The sequence below is a fragment of the Callospermophilus lateralis genome, chromosome 4, assembly GCF_048772815.1.
Source record: "Callospermophilus lateralis isolate mCalLat2 chromosome 4, mCalLat2.hap1, whole genome shotgun sequence".
Lineage (NCBI taxonomy): Eukaryota > Metazoa > Chordata > Mammalia > Rodentia > Sciuridae > Callospermophilus > Callospermophilus lateralis.
Window position 1 is genome coordinate 53,383,576 of NC_135308.1, and position 16,722 is coordinate 53,400,297.

The following is a 16,722-nucleotide window of genomic DNA, read 5'->3' on the forward strand; positions in this document are numbered from 1 at the left end:
CAAGCCACACAGCACAGCTTGCCCAGCCTCAGCTGCTCAGGGGAAGCATGAGAAAGGGGGCAGGGTGTGGCCCAGGTGCAGGTTACTCTCTGCTTTGGGAATTTACACGCTGAATCCCCCACTCAGCCCAAGGTGTCATCCTTGCTCTAGCATAACTCAGAATACCGATTGCAGAGGTGGAAACTATCAATGGATAAACAAAAAAATGAACAGCTGAATGCAGGAAGGGGCCACAGGAGGAAGCATGTACAGATGTTCAAAGGCCAGAGGACTTGGGTTATGCTCCCAGTCCTGCTGCTGGCCAGCTGTTTGACCTTGCACAAGTCATTTCCGCCCTCTGGACTCAAACTTCTCATCTATAGGAACAGGAGTCTAGTCTTCAGCAGCTTTGACTTGTGCTGTTCTCTTGGAAGATTCCCGGGTCCACTCTCTCAGTGTTTCTCAAAGTGCAGTGGGCAGTCCACCAAATACCTGTACTACAATCGCCAGGGCACATTTTTTTGCCTCAATTCCAGACCTATTGAATTGCGAATCAGAGGGGCTTCACAGCACTTTAAAAAACTTTTGAGCACTGTGTGTCCTATTGTAAGTTGCCCCATCTCAACCACCTGTTTTCCCTTCCATCCACTGAATCTGGCACCAATCTCTCCACTCCCTTTTGCGTACTCTACTCCCTCCCAACGCTCCCCAGCAATGACCAGAGCAGCAGCATGAGGCAATCGCTGTATCCTTGACCCTGTCCTCTGCACAGTGAGTGATGGCTTTTTCTTATCTCCTGATGATGAAGCACAGCCTTCAGCTGGAGGCATTTAAGGCGCAGAACAAATGGTCCAGGCTGCAGCTGCAGGACCCAGAGGTGGAGGAACAGAAAGCCACCTTTGAGAGCAGAGGTGGCAGCAGCATCAGCACTGCTACATCTGCCAGAAAACAATGCTACTAGCAACTTTCAAGCTGTGTGCTGGAAGCTCCTACAGATACATGCGCAACATGAAGGGTGAGTCCCTAGGGGCAGAAGGCAGAAGGCAGAAGGCGCCTACCAGAAGCTCTCAGGCAACTTGGTTTAGTTAGAAAAATAATGGAGAGGGGCATGGAGAGGGAAAAAGACCCCCAAGGCTCTGATCCTAGCTGTCCCTCTCACTGAGTGAGCCTGGGCAAATTTCTTCCCCCTCTAGACCTGTTGTCCCACCTGAAGAATTGGACTAGATGTCCTGTCCAGATTCTGTAATTTCTAGTTTTCCCTCCAGGGCTCTCATTGTTCTTGAACTACTTTTGTTTTTTCCTTGCTGGTATTAGGCATTGAAGCCAGGGCCTCAAACATGCTAAGCAGTATACTGAACTACATCCTCAGCACCACCCCACCCCACTCCCCACTTTTTAATTGAAACTAGGTCTTACTAAATTGCCCAAGCCAGCCTCAAACTCGAAATTCTTCTGCCTCAGCCTCCCAAACAGCGGGGATTATTGGTGTGCACTTATGCAACTAGCTTCAACTATTCCTGACTATGCCTTCCTTCTGGCTTATATCAAGGGTACCAGAAAAGTCTTGGCCACAGTGGTAGAGGCAGAAATAAATCTTGATTCCAGCAAGCAATGTTGGTAAGCCTGAGACTCTATCAAGGAAGGGCCATGAGAAGAAAAAGGGGAGTAAGACAGCAGAAGAGTGAGGTAAAGAGAGAAGCTGGAAGGGATGGGGGAGGTCATGTCAGTCTTATCATTATACAGCCAGGAAGAACCAAACAAATAAAATTAAAAATCCCCTGCTGCCATGGAAGGTCACACAAGCCTATGTAGAGGAGAACTTTCAAATTATCCTGGGTTGAATTAGGTTGGAAACTGCTTAAAAGCCCTGCAGCCTGAAGTGGGGCTGCCCTCACTAAATTGACTGGATTTACCTGGCTCACAATCTGGTGGCACCCAAAGCAGCATCCTCATGAAAAGGGTCCTGTCTGCTAGTAAGTATACAGACATCAGATATCAAGGGATGAGTTTCTTCTTTTTTTTCCCCCCAAGTACCAGGGATTGAACTCAGGGGCACTCAACCACTGAGCCACATCCCTAGCCCTATTTTGTATTTTGAGACAGGGTCTCACTGAGTTGCTTAGTGCCTTTTTTTTTTTTTTAAATATTTTTTAGTTGTAGATGGACAGAATACATTTATTTATGTGGTGCTGAGGAGCGAACCTAAGACCTCACACATGCTAGGTTGAGTGCTCTACCACTGAGCCACAACCCCAGCCCCATTAGTGCCTTACTTTTTGCTGAGGCTGGCTTTAAACTCAAGATCCTCCTGCCTCAGTCTCCTGAGCCACTGGGATTATAGGTGGGAATCACACCTGGCCAGGAGATGGGTTTCTTGTATTCTCCCATAGCTGGATTTTTCTGATTAAACAAATATTCTCCAGATGCTCTGGTATATAGCCCGTCTTGACAAGGCCAAGCTTGACTACTCCAGATGGAAAGTAGATTTCTGGGCCCTGAAGGTGCCTGAAGTATAATTACTGAATTAGGCATTGAAGACCTGGCCCTAGTTCAGTTCTCTACTAGGAATCTGTGTTTCTGATCAAGTCACTCGATCTCCAGGACAATTTCATTGTCTGTGAAAAATGGAGGGTCGGGGTGGAATGGTGCCTCCCTAAGGAGCTTTCCAGCTCCTTGGCAACAATTTCCTTCCCTCCCTGTAGGCCTGAGACACCAAGCTGCTCTGGCCATTGGCCAAGAACTGAGGAGAACACTGGGGAACCCTACCCCCAATGTGTGGATTAACCAAGTTCGGCGCCGGAGTTCTCTGCTTGGTAAGTGCTGAGGCTCCTGGGCTTCTGTCAGTGGAAGAGGCCCCCAAGGTGAAAATGTGCATGGGGCTCTGATGCCCTCCTACCCTTTCCCACTATGAGAATATTCCCACCCCAGAGTTCCTCAAGACCAGATCCCCTGCTGGTCACCAGATGGGACCCTCTGGCTTTAATCTTGGTTCTTCAGAGAAAAAAGCACATCCAGAAATCAAAAGGATGCTAACTTGGTGGGAGGCTGGGACACTGAAAGGATTCTTCCCCCTCCACCCCGCCCCCCGGCTGTATATCCAGGTTCTTGTTTGGAAGAGATAAGTGACCAAGAGCTGGCCTATATCCAGCAGGGAGAGGAAGCCATGCAGAAGGCCCTGGGCATTCTCAGCAACCAGGAGGGTTGGAAGAAGGAAACCCAGCAGGTAAGGGTGGTTTTGCAGTTCCTTATTGTTTCACTACCATCCTTGAAGTGAGCTGGGGCCACCGCTCCCAGGTTTCCTGTTTCATGAAATAGTTACTGGGCAGTAAGTAGTTTTGAGATTTCTCCTTTTCCAAGAATGCCCTTAGATAACCTTCTCTCCTCATAATACTCATTTTTTGAAACATTATCCTTATATTCTTAGCTACCCTCCAAATACATATACACCCATTTAGAAAAATGCAGCAGGGACTGGCTGTGCATTAGAGGACATATCACCCAGCATCAGAATCTTTAATGTTAATGAGCTTGCAGGGATAATGTGGGCTGGACTAGATGTCTGGAGTTCTCTGCTCTGAGCACAGCACCCTAACTGGAAGCCAATCAGTAACAAGGCTTGTGTTAAAGTCCAGTGGCTCTAACACTGGAGACCTTGGTGACTTTATCTTCAGCAAAAGCTTACATGCTGCCCATTACTCAAGGTTCAGGTGAAACCTCTCCTTGCTCAAGTTCTCAGAATAATGTAGATAATAGACTAATAGATTGGGAGTCAAGAAACCTGGGATCCGGATGGAGTTGTGGCCTAGTGGTAGAGCACTTACCTGGCATGTGTGAGGCCCTGGGTTTGATCCTCAGCACCGTGTATGAATAAATAAACGAAATACAAGATCCACTTAGAAAGAAACCTGGGATCTGCTGGACCCCATGGTACATGCCTATAATCTCAGCAATTCTAGAGGCCAAAGCAGGAGTATTTCAAGTTTGCGGCCAGCCTCAGCACCTTAGCAAGGCCCCTGCAATTTAGCAAGACACGCTCTTAAAATGAGAAGGATTGGGAATGCAACTCAGTGGTAAAGAATTCCTGGGTTCAACACCCGGTACAAGAGGGAAAAAAAAAAAAAAGAAACCTGGGGTCTGGGATCTAGGCTCAGCACTACTCTTAGCTAGGGGTTCACTGACCTCTGGCCCCACATCGTTCTGGTGTGAAAACAAGATACTTACCTAAGTAATGAAAAATTGACCACTACAGTTTCCATCAGGGTTGGTAGATTCAAATATTGGGAAGTCACACTGTGATTGTAAGGATTGAACCATTAGACCACTGAATTTGGTTTTAAATATTTTGAGATTCAAATCTCAGGTATATAATTTGCTATTTAACCATGGGCAACTTTCTTAATCTGTTTTGATATTTACATTGTGTAATGACTAAACCAAGCTAACATCTAAAACAAGATATTGAACTAAAAAATCTGAAAATCCCACTCAAAACTGCATATATATGGCTGGCCATAGACTTTTTCCACTCCTAGGTCTTTCAGGATCTTTGAGCTTCTGAAGTCAATTGGACTTAGCCAACATTCACTTTCATCTCAAAAAAAAAAAAAAAAAAAGGGTCAACTAATCACTGTGGTGCATACTTATAATTCCAGCAACTAGGGAGGAGAATCACAAGTTTGAAGCCTGCCTCAGAAACTTAGCGAGGCCCTAAGCAACTTAACAAGACCCTGTCTCAAAAAAAAAAAAAAAAAAAAAAAAAAGGATTGGGTGGGTGGGTGCTGAGGTGTGGCTCAACGGTAGAACATTAGCCTAGCACGTGCAAGGCCCTGGGTTTGATCCTTAGTGCTACATAAAAATAAAGGCATTGCTTCCAACTCCGACTTAAAAAAAAAAAAAAAAAAAAACACATGAGGGTGTAGCTCAGTGGTACAGTCCTGGGTTCAGTTTCCAGTACCAAAAAAGAAAAGAGGGAAGAGGGCTGCAGGCAGGCAACCTGTTCCAGCCTTCCGCAGTTGTGTAGTTTGTAGAACCAGGGATTATATCTTTATCCAGGCCTGATAGCAGTCCAGGTAGGTATCCTTGCGCTTAGCTTGGACTTCCTTTTGCTGATCCCCTTCCCTTCCTTGCCTGATATAATTTCGACTTAGGCTCTAACCTCTACCTACTTTCTCTGGCAGGCAAATGGAGACAAAGTGTTGAGTAAGGTGGTTCCAGATGTAGGCAAGGTGTTCCGGCTGGAGGTGGTAGTGGACCAACCCATGGAGATGCTCTATGAAGAACTTGTGGAACGCATGGAGGCAACCGGAGAGTGGAACCCAAATGTCAAGGAGATCAAGGTGAGGGAAACCCAGGTATGGGTGGCAGGGACCTAATAGGGCCTAGTCTGAAATGTGGGCCAAAAAAGGGTTCCCAAGCTGTGGGTGGTGCTTAGCCTCAGCTCTAGCTAATTAATGATTCTGGTTCCCTTATGGATTGGTAGGTCTTGCAGAAGATTGGAAGAGATACAGTTATTACCCATGAGTTGGCAGCAGAAGCAGCAGGAAACCTCGTGGGGCCCCGTGACTTTGTGAATGTGCGTTGTGCCAAACGCAGAGGCTCTACCTGTGTTCTAGCTGGCATAGCCACACACTTTGGGGAGATGCCTGAGCAGAAAGGTGTTATCAGGTAATACTAGCAGTAGCCTCAAAATCCTTTCCTCTGGCTGGGGATGTAGCTTAGTGGGTAGAGTGCTCCTCTGGCAAGCACAAAGCCCTGGGTTGAATCCCCAGCACTGCAAAAACACATCCAAAATTACTTTCCCTTTTACACAGGCTGATGGGCATTCACTTTAATATGTGATGGTCTGAATCCCCACAATTCCAAGAAACTAATCCTTGGTCCCCAACCTCAATTTCCTTTTATAAGATTCTCAAAGAGAGGGAAAAAGACAAGATTGGCCCTATGTCAACAGCTAACCAGTTTTGTTTGATCTTTCCAGTCTCTGAACCTTAATATAATATTTTCCAAAGCAAGGGGTAAGACTGAGGTTCATCTGGTATTCTAAAGTACATAGGCACTGGAGGTTAAAATATTGAAATAATTCACACCCCAAAGAACACCAGACACCTGAATTTCTTAATGATACTACCCACCCTGCGTTCTTTCCCTGACCTCCCTGCAGTCTAGCAACCAAAAGGCACAATAGGAGGCCTCCAGGTTCTGCTTCAGCTACAACCAACAACTTGTTCTAAAGAGTTAGTAACCACGTCAACTGTTAAGTCAGTACCCTTGGAGAAGGGTATTTCCTGCTGAGAATTAGAAAAAAAGACGAGGTACTCCAGAAATGGGACTAGTATAGTCAGCATAAGAAAGAATTGATCCATCTCCTGGTTGACTTTTCATTTACCAGAGCTGAACAAGGTCCCACTTGCATGGTGCTTCATCCGCTGGCTGGAAGTCCCTCCAAGACCAAACTCACCTGGCTGCTCAGTATTGACCTCAAGGTGAGGGGTATGGGAGTTCACTCAGGGCTAGAGATAGTAAGGAAAGTGAGCTCTTCCCCCTCTCATATAATAACAGAAAGAAGCCTCTTCCATTTTTGATAGTACAGTTGCTTAGGAAGGGACTTGAGTGATGGCCTATATGCTATCCCACCAACTCAAAAATCTGCAGTGGCTGACGTTTATCAGATTTCAATTGTAGGGGCTGGGGATGTGGCTCAAGCGGTAGCGCGCCCGTCTGGCATGCGTGCGGCCCGGGTTCGATCCTCAGCACCACATACAAATATGTTGTGTCCGCCGATAAATAAAAAATAAAATAAATAAATATTTAAAAAAAAAATTTCAATTGTATAGTAACATCATTTGAGAGAGAAGGAAACTTAGGGCATAGGGCATAGTGACACACACCTATAATCCCAGCAACTCAGGAGGCTGAGGTAAGAGGATTGCAAGTTCAAGGCCAGCCTCAGCAACTTAGTGAGGTCCTAAGCAACTTAGCAAGACCCTGTATCAAAAAAATAAAACTGCTGGGAAGACAGAACTTAATATCTGTCTTGACAGCAAATCCTGTGCTTCTGACACTGTGATGACAATAAGGCAGCAAAGTAGTCCATCCTTTGACCCTGGTCATTTCCAAGGTTGCACCTATAGACAGAGTTGGAAGATGAAGTTCCAGGCAGCCCATGTGTGTGATAGAGTACAAGGTGTCTGGAATAGCACACCACTCAGAAGATGACCAAATTCTCTTATCTTCTCCAGGGGTGGCTGCCAAAGAGTATCATCAACCAAGTCTTATCACAGACCCAGATGGATTTTGCCTATCACCTGCGCAAACGACTGGAGTCCAACTCTGCCTCTGAGGCCCGGTGTTAAATACCAGCCTGCTGTTCCAGTATGTGTTTCTGCCTTGGCTTGCACACAGATAAGGAAAATTCCTGCTGAAAGTCTGCAAGTCTGTTTAAGATCTTCATCTGGCAATAACAGAGGGGGTGGAAGAGTATAACACAGACTGGTAAAAGTTTTACAAAGCAGCCAGGCGCAGTGACATTTGTCTGTAATCCCAGGGACTTGAGAGGCTGAGGTAGGAGGATCGAGTTTGAGCAAGCCTCTGCAATTTAGTGAGATCTTATCTCAAAATAAAAAATAAAAGGGTTGGGGGATGTAGCTTAGTGGTTGAGAGCCCATGGGTTTAATGCCCAGGAACACCACCACCAAAAAAAAAAAAAAAAAAAATTTAGAAATCAGATGAGTCTCTATGATAAAGAAGAAACTTCTAACTCTATTTACTGATTAGCTGTGAAAAAAGAAGGTTCCCAAGAAAGATACTTGGGAACCTTATACACACACCTAAAAATATCTTTGAATCCTATTGGCTGGTATGAATGTGGGAGCTGCTAAATTAGGGACTGGTTTTATGGGCTCAAGAACTCCATTCCCTGCAGGAGTGTGTGAACAATGCAGAGCCCTACACATGGGCTCTTTGCTCTTCCACCAACAAGGCATAGGGATACACCAAAGAATAAGCAATTCACCACAGAAGGTATCTTCCAGAAGTATATTCCCAGTTTCCTCAATGGAAAAATATAAAACTAATAATGAGACTGGTTTCCCTACTTATTTCATATGTACCAGTCAGAATAAAGAATCACAACTAACATGAAAACTTCAGTTTGTACTCGTTTTAAAATTCTATTCTATAAAAAGTAGATTACAACTTGATATTATAAGAGTCCAGGACAAAGACTTTAATTTTGTTACCAGAATCTTTCATAAAAATTTAATTTTCATGGAAGAAGGGGTAACATGGTGATAGAAAATTCCCTTTTCCAGGATTTAGAGAAATTACTTTTTTAAATAAATATTTTATTAGTTGATGGTGGACCTTTATTTATTTATTTTTATGTGGTGCTGAGAATCGAGCCCAGTGCCTCACATATGCCAGGCAAGCACTCTACCTCTGAGCCACAACCCAGCCCCAAAGAGAGAAATTATAAACTGAGGGTTGGGGGTGTAGCTCAGTGGTAGTGTGTTCGCCTAGCATGTGTGAGGCACTGGGTTTGAGGATTTGATCCTCAGCACCACATAAAAATAAATTTAAATAAAGGCATTGTGTCCATCTACAAAAAACAAAACAAAACAAAAAAACTGAAATAGGACTATCTTACTACATATAAATAGAATGAAAAACCAACCATTACCACCTGAAGCATTTCCATTCTAGGTTTAATAGCATGGATGACTTGCACCATCTGGAAATAGAGATTTAGTTTATTTATTAAACAAAATAGCAGCAGTGGGAATACTAGTATTTATTGAGGTATTAAAATTTAACAACTGATATTTATTATAATTTATTCTGATTGTTTCTTAGTCCATTTTTGGCATAGATGAAATAGCTGTTTATCCAGGAGCTTTAGAGAGGGAGGACAATTGTAAAGGAGTATTTCTACAATACAATCTCTCACCACCAACCAAGAGAAAACAGTTACTTGCTTAAAGATACGCTGAAACAATATGGGCACTGGTTTCAAGAGAATAGATGGACAGTAAAGAAAGGAGCTTTCAACAAACACCATGGTTTTAAAATAGATTACAGTTTGTTCTTTCAAACAATGTAACTATGTCTTTGTGATGTCTAGGGAAAGATTTTCCCACTTAAATTTACATTTAAATAAAATAAGTTGTCATTGATATGATTGTGAACTATGTGAAACAAAACAGATGAGAAGTAGTCATTGAAGCCTTCAAATGAACTCATGTTAATCTGAAGACAGGGCCAGTGGTGGTGGTACATGTCAGTAATCCCAGCTACAAGAGGCTGAGATGAGAGGATCACAATTTAAAGGTCAGCCTCAGCAGTTCAGACTCTGTCACAAAATAAAAAAATGCAAAAGGCTGGGGATGTAATTCAGTGGTAAAGTGCCTGAGCAATCTCAAACCCCAGTACCAAAAAATTAAAAAAGCAAAAAAGCATGCAAACACACACACACACACCACAAACTCTTTTGAATATGAAGTATTAATAAGAAATTCACTATTTCTATAATCTCCAATTTATGAAAGTCAAATATACAAAAACCTAATCTTATAATTTAGAAGAGTGAGTGTATAACTTATATATGGTCATATATTACAAAAACTTTACCTCTAGCTTCCTCTAAATAATATCACCCTCAGTTTCTTAGAGTCCTTCAAACTCTGATCTAAAAACTTTATAACCAGGTCTGTCCTTTTAAGACCAAACTGATAGAATCTGATAGGCTGAGACCCCAGCCTATAACCATACTGACTCTGTGTTAAGTTTCCTGTTAAGATACAGAATGGACAAAACAAAAAACCTGGGTGATTCATTAGAAGACAAATATGTTTAGTCAACGTCACTGTGTTAAGATATCAATACTCATTTGAAACTTAGGGAATTTCTTTCTTATTTATTTATTTATTTACGGTACAATTTAGGGATTGAACCCAGGGACACTTAGCCACTGAGCCACATCCCCAGACCTTTTTATTTTTTATTTTGAGACAGACTCTAATTTGCTTAGGGTCTCATCAATTTGCTGAGGCTGCTGGCTTTGAACTTGCCATCCTCCTTCCTCAGCCTCCGGAGTTGCTAGGATCATAGGCGTGCACCACTGTGCCTGGCAACTTGGGAATTTCTTAACAGGGAAATAAAAAGATATTCAGAAAAGCAAGAGTCATGATACATGGTGATGCTGTGGCAACATATCACCTATGTCCTAGTGAACAGCTCTATTTGTTAATTTAGGTGGAAATTCACATGCATCAGTCTTTGGGAAATCCTGGGAACTACATTTGCTACAACACTGACATGTTTAAAAAGACGGGTCAGTTGTGGTGGTACATGTCAGTAATCCCAGCTACTCAAGAGGCTGAAATGAGAGGATCACAACTTAAAGGTCAGCCTTAGCAGTTCAGACTCTGTCACAAAATAAGAAATGTAAAAGGCTGGGGATGTAACTCAGTGATAAAGTGCCCTTGCATTCAAACCCTGGTACCACCACCACCACCAAAAACAAACACACACACACACACACACACACACACACGGATCCCCAAAGGAAGACTCATTCTTATCTTTTAGCTTTAAGGAGTTTAAAAACTGCACTTTTTTAGGAATGAAGATAAGGCAGGAAAAAAAAAAAAAAACTGCACATATCAACATCATGTTCAAAAAGTTTGTTTTATGATGGTGCTCGGGACTGAATCCAGGGCCTTGTGCATGTGAGGCAAGCACTCTACCATGTGAGTCATATCCCCAGCCCCCAACATCATGTTCAAAAAGAAGAGCTGGAGGGGGGACTATTACAGACCTTGTAAACTCCTGTTCACCCCAAGATTATAATTTTAATAGGACAAAGGGGAGACTTGATTTGGCTGTTGAGAATAGGAGCAGCAATAGAAGAGGGGTTGAGATATAAATCAGAAACCTAACTCTTCCTTCCAGTGCTGGCTCCCCTTCCTCATATTACCCATATTTCTGACATTGTCACTGAGAGGAACCCAACCTGAAGGGAAGCCAAATACCTCACAACCTGGAAACAAGTTTTATTGGGGAATAGTTCTAATTGTGTTAAAGCTGCAGGCAAGTTTATTTCAACATTACAGTTCTAGAGACTCAGGAGTTTCAGAGATCCCAGTATTGAAAAAGTTATTTCAAAATTAATAACCAAACCCACACCAAAAGGAAATAGCTTTTAGACTGGTTTGAAATTTACAGCCACTGATTTAAGCTCCTCTCATAAACAGGCTCAACATCTCCATGGAAATCAAGTGGGATGAAGTCAATGCCCACAGGAGGAAATGTCTTAAATAAGCTACTTGGACAAGATTATTTACTCCTTAGAAAAAACAGTAAGGTAGTAAGTCCCAGCTGGCAGGGATGTGGAAGAGCACCAGTTTTACAGGGAGCTTGTGGGATCCTGGGGTCACAAGTTGTTTATGGCACACAAAACAAGAAGAGTCACTGGAAGTGGGCAGGGAATGTTGAAGGGTAGGGGTCTCCCGCAGCCTACTCAACCTTTTAACTTGCTGAAAATAGAGGCTGTGTTCTGTAGCATCTTTGGGAGAATATCTGACAGTTAGAAAACAAAAATAAAAACCCTGGTCTTATTCCCCAGAAAGTCTGTGTCTGGAAAAGAGGAGGAACGGTCAAGGTTCCCAGGGGGGACTGCGCCTCCCATCCACTTCTGTCTCCACATGATATAAGACATCAGCCAGAGTGTGTTCTACCACAGCACCCCAGCCCATGTCACTCATCTGCAGGAGAAATAAGAAAAAGGGTGATTAAAAGAGCCACAGAAAGAAATAAAGATGCTGAGGATACATGCAGACATTTTACTGTTACTTACAGGGTGGTAAGTGAGATCCTTTGGAGGATACTTGAAGCATGGTCCAAAGTTAATGGAAACCTGGTGTAAATTTAATTCAATCAGGCATGGAAAATATAAATAAAATATTGGAAAGTTAATATGACATGGCAAATTTTTCACTTTAAACGTATATACTCAGGGTATTAATGGAACAAATGAGATGCATTAGCATTGCTGAAAGTTATCAATATCCAAATTACATAAACAATTAGGTGAAAACAACTGAGTGCAATGGAACACACCCATAATCCCAGACACTGGGAGGCTGAGGCAGGAGGATTGCAAATTTACCTGAGCAAATCTCAGGAACTTGGCAAGGCTCTGTCTCAAAATAAAAAAATGAAAATGGCAAGAAATGCAGCTCAGGGGTAAAGGGTCTCTGGATTCAACCTCTAGCACAAAACAAAACAAAACCTAAGATTTCTTTATTTTATCTTCTTCAAGGATAGCTACCCACAAACAAAAAAAGTAGAAATTTTCATGTTAACTTTTAAAACAAACTAGTGCTAATGATCTAATGATAATCTCTTCATGCTGGATCATCTTTTTTTTTTTTTTTTTTTAAGTTTAATAGCTACTCGAAACTGATTTATGCATGTATAATGGTTTTTGTTTTATTGGGTGAGTACTGGGGTTTTAACCCCAGAGTGCTCTACCAGTAAGTGACAACCCCTGCCCTTTTAATATTTTGTTTTTGAGATAGGGTTCTCACTAAATTAGTGAAGCTGGCTTTGAACTCAACAATCCTCTTACCTTAGCCTCCCAAGCTGGTGGGATTACAGACCACAGTGCCTGGCAACTTATATTCTTTACAATGAAAAAGGATCCCACGCAGTGTATTCAAAGGAAAAGTAAAGTACACACTAATTGCATGATATTTATCTACACAAACAAATACTTCCTAAAACCCCAAGTGTTTTTGGAACAGTTTTTTAATTTTTGTTTTTGGTGCTGGGGAATGAAACTAGGGTCTCACACATGCTGGGGAAGTGCTCTATCACTGAAAGCTACATCCCCAGTCCTTTTTATTTTCATTTTGAGACAGGGTCTTGCTAAGTTGCTTATAACCTCACTAAGTTGCTGAGGCTGGCCTCGAATTTATGATCCTCCTGCCTCAGCCTCCTGAGTAGCTGGGATTATAGGCATCCAGCTCAATGGCTCTATCATCACAACCTATTGAAAATACTTCCCTCAAATTCTGTTCAGAGGATGAACATATAATACATACCGTGCAGCTCTTGTACAGTGAAATGGCTGGAAAGTAAACTCCTTCAAAAATATCTTTGTAAGCCACACCTTGATTGACACCGTTTTTATAAAATATTATCTGAAATAAGAATCATGGTTTTACTTCAGAACTTAAAAAAAAAGAACAAACAAAAAAGAACTCACTTGAAGAAGACTTAAGAAGTGCTGTTACTGGACTGCCAATAATGTATTCTAAGAATAATATATAGCTTGTATAACAACAATATTTTATATTTATAGAATATTTTAAAACTCAATGTATGCATGTACTACACTTCAGTGGACTTCAGGTTTCTTATTTTTCTGAATTCCTATGCTATACATACCAAACGGTTGTAAAACTTCCTATTCCTCATTATATTGTGCCTATAAGTAATCTGTCTTCCATTTAAGTTGTTATTTCTCTGAAACATTTCAAGTTCTTTTTTTTTTTTTTTTAATTTGAAGTTCTCTTAGAAATCTGTCATAGTCTTCAAATACTCATTTTCTTTGTTCTCTCCTACAATTATCTTGAATATGCTCTCTTAACCACCAGGTATATCTCATTGTCCTTAGATCTCTTAATGGTTTCTTGTGTGTGTGTGTGTGTGTGTGTGTGTGTGTGTACACATATATACCCCCACCCCACCACCAAAATAAGTGGAACTGTACTCCTTTCTACTACTGTCCCAGTGGCTTCACAGCATTTTTAATGGAAAAATGTTTGTAGCCCAGAACTTTCTTCCACCTGCTCCCCTTATCCTTTTGAATTTTGGCCCTCAAGGCTGGGCCAGGACTGTGCTAGGACTATGAGTAATCATGTCCCCAATCTGTTACCTAGGAAGGGGAGGCAGAGAGAGTTCTAGAGCATTAGCCTGTGGTGCCTCTGTGTCCCACAGGGAGGTCTCCCCCTCCCCTAGCCCATGTTCCTCTGTATATGATATCTCAGATAAAGAATAAGGACATCTCACTTGCTTCCTTAATTTCCTGTCCTTATCACACCTCTCTTTTCTCTACAGAGTGTTCCTGGCAGAACACTATCACCCCTCTAATAGCTACACCATGGTACCACAGCAAGAGCACAAAGTCAGTAGGCAGGATTGGGCACTTGCTGTGCTGCTGCCTAGATATGTTACCCCCAAATCCCTGTATTCTCCTTTGGGCTTCATCTTTTCACTTTTATCACTAAGGGACAGGTCTCAATCTTCAAGGCCTTATAATTCTGATGTTTTTATGACCATGACTCACCTCACTATGGGGTGTCTGCTTTAGGCTCTTCTCTGCTTTATCCACAAAGTCTTTTTCCTCAAAATACAAATAACTTTTGAACTTTATCAAGGCCTTGAAAACCGAGGGGGGAGAAAAAAGGTACATTGAAGCATCAGATGCATCATCATGGAGAAAATAAAGTCAGACTCACACAAATAGCACCAAGTCCTTGTGCTCTAAAACAGAAATTAGAAATATTTGCCATTGAGTTTTGCTAGATATTGAACTACTATGCGTTCATCCATTGAACTACTTGAACTACTATACCAGCTATCCATTTAAAAAAAAAACTTTTTAGATGTTGATGGACTTTTATTTTATTCATTTATTTATATGCAGTGCTGAGAATCGAACCCAGTGCCTCACACATGCTGGGTAAGTGCTCTACCACTGAGCCACACCCCTAGCCCCTCCCATCCATCCATTTTCTGTTAAATATTTTCAAAAGAGGCCATTACTAAGAAAATTTGTGAAGAAACAAATACGTTAAGTACACATTCTCACCACAACAAAAATACCCATAAAAGAGCGAGCCTGAATTAATTTATACTGCTTTCCCCAACAATCTCAGTGAAAGAAATAACAATTTTACAGAGCCTGAACTCCTTATTCTATAACATTTTAAGGACCACTTTCTTGCTCCTAGTTTCCTGTTTCTCCCACAGGTGGCCTCTGGGTCACCTCTTTCCAATAGTTGATTTAACTATTCACTCCCAAATATATACATTATTTATTTAATAATTTCTTAGCACATACATGTATTAAGCATGATAAAAAGACTTCATAAACAAGCTGGGTACAGTGGTGCACACCTATAATCCCAGCAACTCAGGAGGCTGAGGCAGGATGATCACAAGTTCAAGACCAGCCTCAACAACTTAGCAAGACTCTGTTTCAAAATAAAAAATAAAAAGGACTGGGATATAGCTCAGTGTTAGAGTACCACAGGGGGTTCAATGCCCAGTACCAAATAATTAAAAAAAAAAAAATCAAAGCTATATAAGCATATAAAATGAAGAGTATCTCTCTCTCACTATGCCTTACTTGAGTTTCCCATGCAAAAAATTTACAACTCCAACTGGGTGTGGTGGCACACGCCTGTAATCCTAGCAGCTTGGGAGGCTGAGACAGGAGAATCAGGAGTTCAAAGCCAGCCTTAGCAGTGGAGAGGTGCTAAGCAACTCAGAGAGACACTGTCCCTAAGTGAAATGCAAAATAGGGCTGGAGATGTGGCTCAGTGGTTGAGTACCAAAAAAAAAATCATTACTCCAGTGTCCTGGTATTACTCTTTCAGAGACTCTAAAGCATATATGAATATCTCCAAAATTAAAAACACAAACACCAAAAATATACACAAGAAAAACACGCAAAGAAACAAGTTATAAAATGCAACAATACTGTAAATTTTGTTTTGTTTCTTGAGTTTTTCACACTCAATAATATACACCAGAGAGCATTTGTCCCTCAGAACATATGTTGCTTTTAAATAGATCTATAGTATTCTATTGTACAGACATATTACAAATTATTTATTCATTAAAATCAAATGTTCATAATATAAATAAAAAAGTGAATAATTTTAACGATTCCTATAGAATCCACCGACGCTGTTAACTACACACCAGGAATTAGTGTGGTGGTATACCTTCCAGGGTTCCAGATGGTAAGACGGGAGATGAGTCAGTGGTGTAATGCAATTAATACAATGATGTATTGGGCTGCTCATTTTTAGAACAAAGTTAGAGGGCATCTACTACCAAATTTAAAGACTTACTCTAAAGCCAGAGTAATTTGGACACTGCAGTACCAGCATAAAATACAATAAATAGATTACTGTAATACAGAGTCTAGAAATAAACCTCTAGTTAATTTCCACTAAAAACACCAAAGAATGGTGCTGGGATTGTGGGTCAGAGGTAGAGAGGTTGCCTAGCATGTGTGAGGTACTGGGTTCGATCCTCAGCACCATATAAAAAATAAAATATTGTATGTCTATCTATAACTAAAAAATAAATATTAAAAAAACCCACACACCACAGAAATCCAATGAAGAAAGGAAAGAGATTAACAAATGGTGCTGGAATAACTGGATATTCCTATTGGGGGAAAGAAATAACCTTGACTTTCACATTATACATAAAAATGAAGATAAAAATGAAGATAGATTGGTGACCTAAACATAAAAGCATAATGTTTTCAAAGGGTAATATGGGAGAATATTTTCGTGACTTGATGGTACCCAAAGATTTGTAGGTCACAGAAAGAAATAGAACTATAAAGGAAAAATCTGAGAAATTAATCTTCATAAAAACAAAAACTTCAGATACCAGTATAAAAAATGAAGATACAGACTAGTAAAAAAACTTTTTTAAAAT

At 41.3% G+C, this 16,722-nt stretch overlaps 2 protein-coding genes across 3 annotated transcripts in view; one reads left to right on the forward strand and one right to left on the reverse strand.

Moving 5' to 3' along the window:
* Positions 1-930: 930 nt before the first annotated feature.
* Star (steroidogenic acute regulatory protein) lies at positions 931-7,331 on the forward strand. Its single transcript, XM_076852488.1, has 7 exons — positions 931-994; positions 2,682-2,792; positions 3,081-3,202; positions 5,157-5,315; positions 5,459-5,643; positions 6,368-6,461; positions 7,218-7,331. Exons 1-7 carry the CDS (start codon positions 931-933, stop codon positions 7,329-7,331), a joined length of 849 nt encoding a protein of 282 aa, XP_076708603.1.
* Positions 7,332-8,752: 1,421 nt separating this feature from the next.
* The window catches only part of Ash2l (ASH2 like, histone lysine methyltransferase complex subunit), a 31,063-nt gene continuing 23,093 nt past the window's right edge, over positions 8,753-16,722 (reverse strand). For both annotated transcript variants that reach the window (XM_076853882.1, XM_076853881.1), the window contains 4 exons: positions 14,327-14,419; positions 13,080-13,178; positions 11,831-11,890; positions 8,753-11,738 (listed from right to left, as the gene is read on the reverse strand). In XM_076853882.1, the coding sequence (XP_076709997.1) occupies positions 11,631-11,738; positions 11,831-11,890; positions 13,080-13,178; positions 14,327-14,419 (360 nt within the window). In that variant the 3' untranslated portion in view covers positions 8,753-11,630. The remainder of the gene's footprint in view (positions 11,739-11,830; positions 11,891-13,079; positions 13,179-14,326; positions 14,420-16,722) is intronic.

Excerpts from the sequence above, each read along its gene's own strand:
- Star (XM_076852488.1), top strand. The coding sequence starts at position 931 with ATGCTACTAGCAACTTTCAAGCTGTGTGCTGGAAGCTCCTACAGATAC. Across the intron at positions 2,793-3,080 it reads GCGCCGGAGTTCTCTGCTTG|GTTCTTGTTTGGAAGAGATA; the intron begins GTAAGTGCTGAG and ends CTGTATATCCAG. Across the intron at positions 6,462-7,217 it reads TGCTCAGTATTGACCTCAAG|GGGTGGCTGCCAAAGAGTAT; the intron begins GTGAGGGGTATG and ends TATCTTCTCCAG.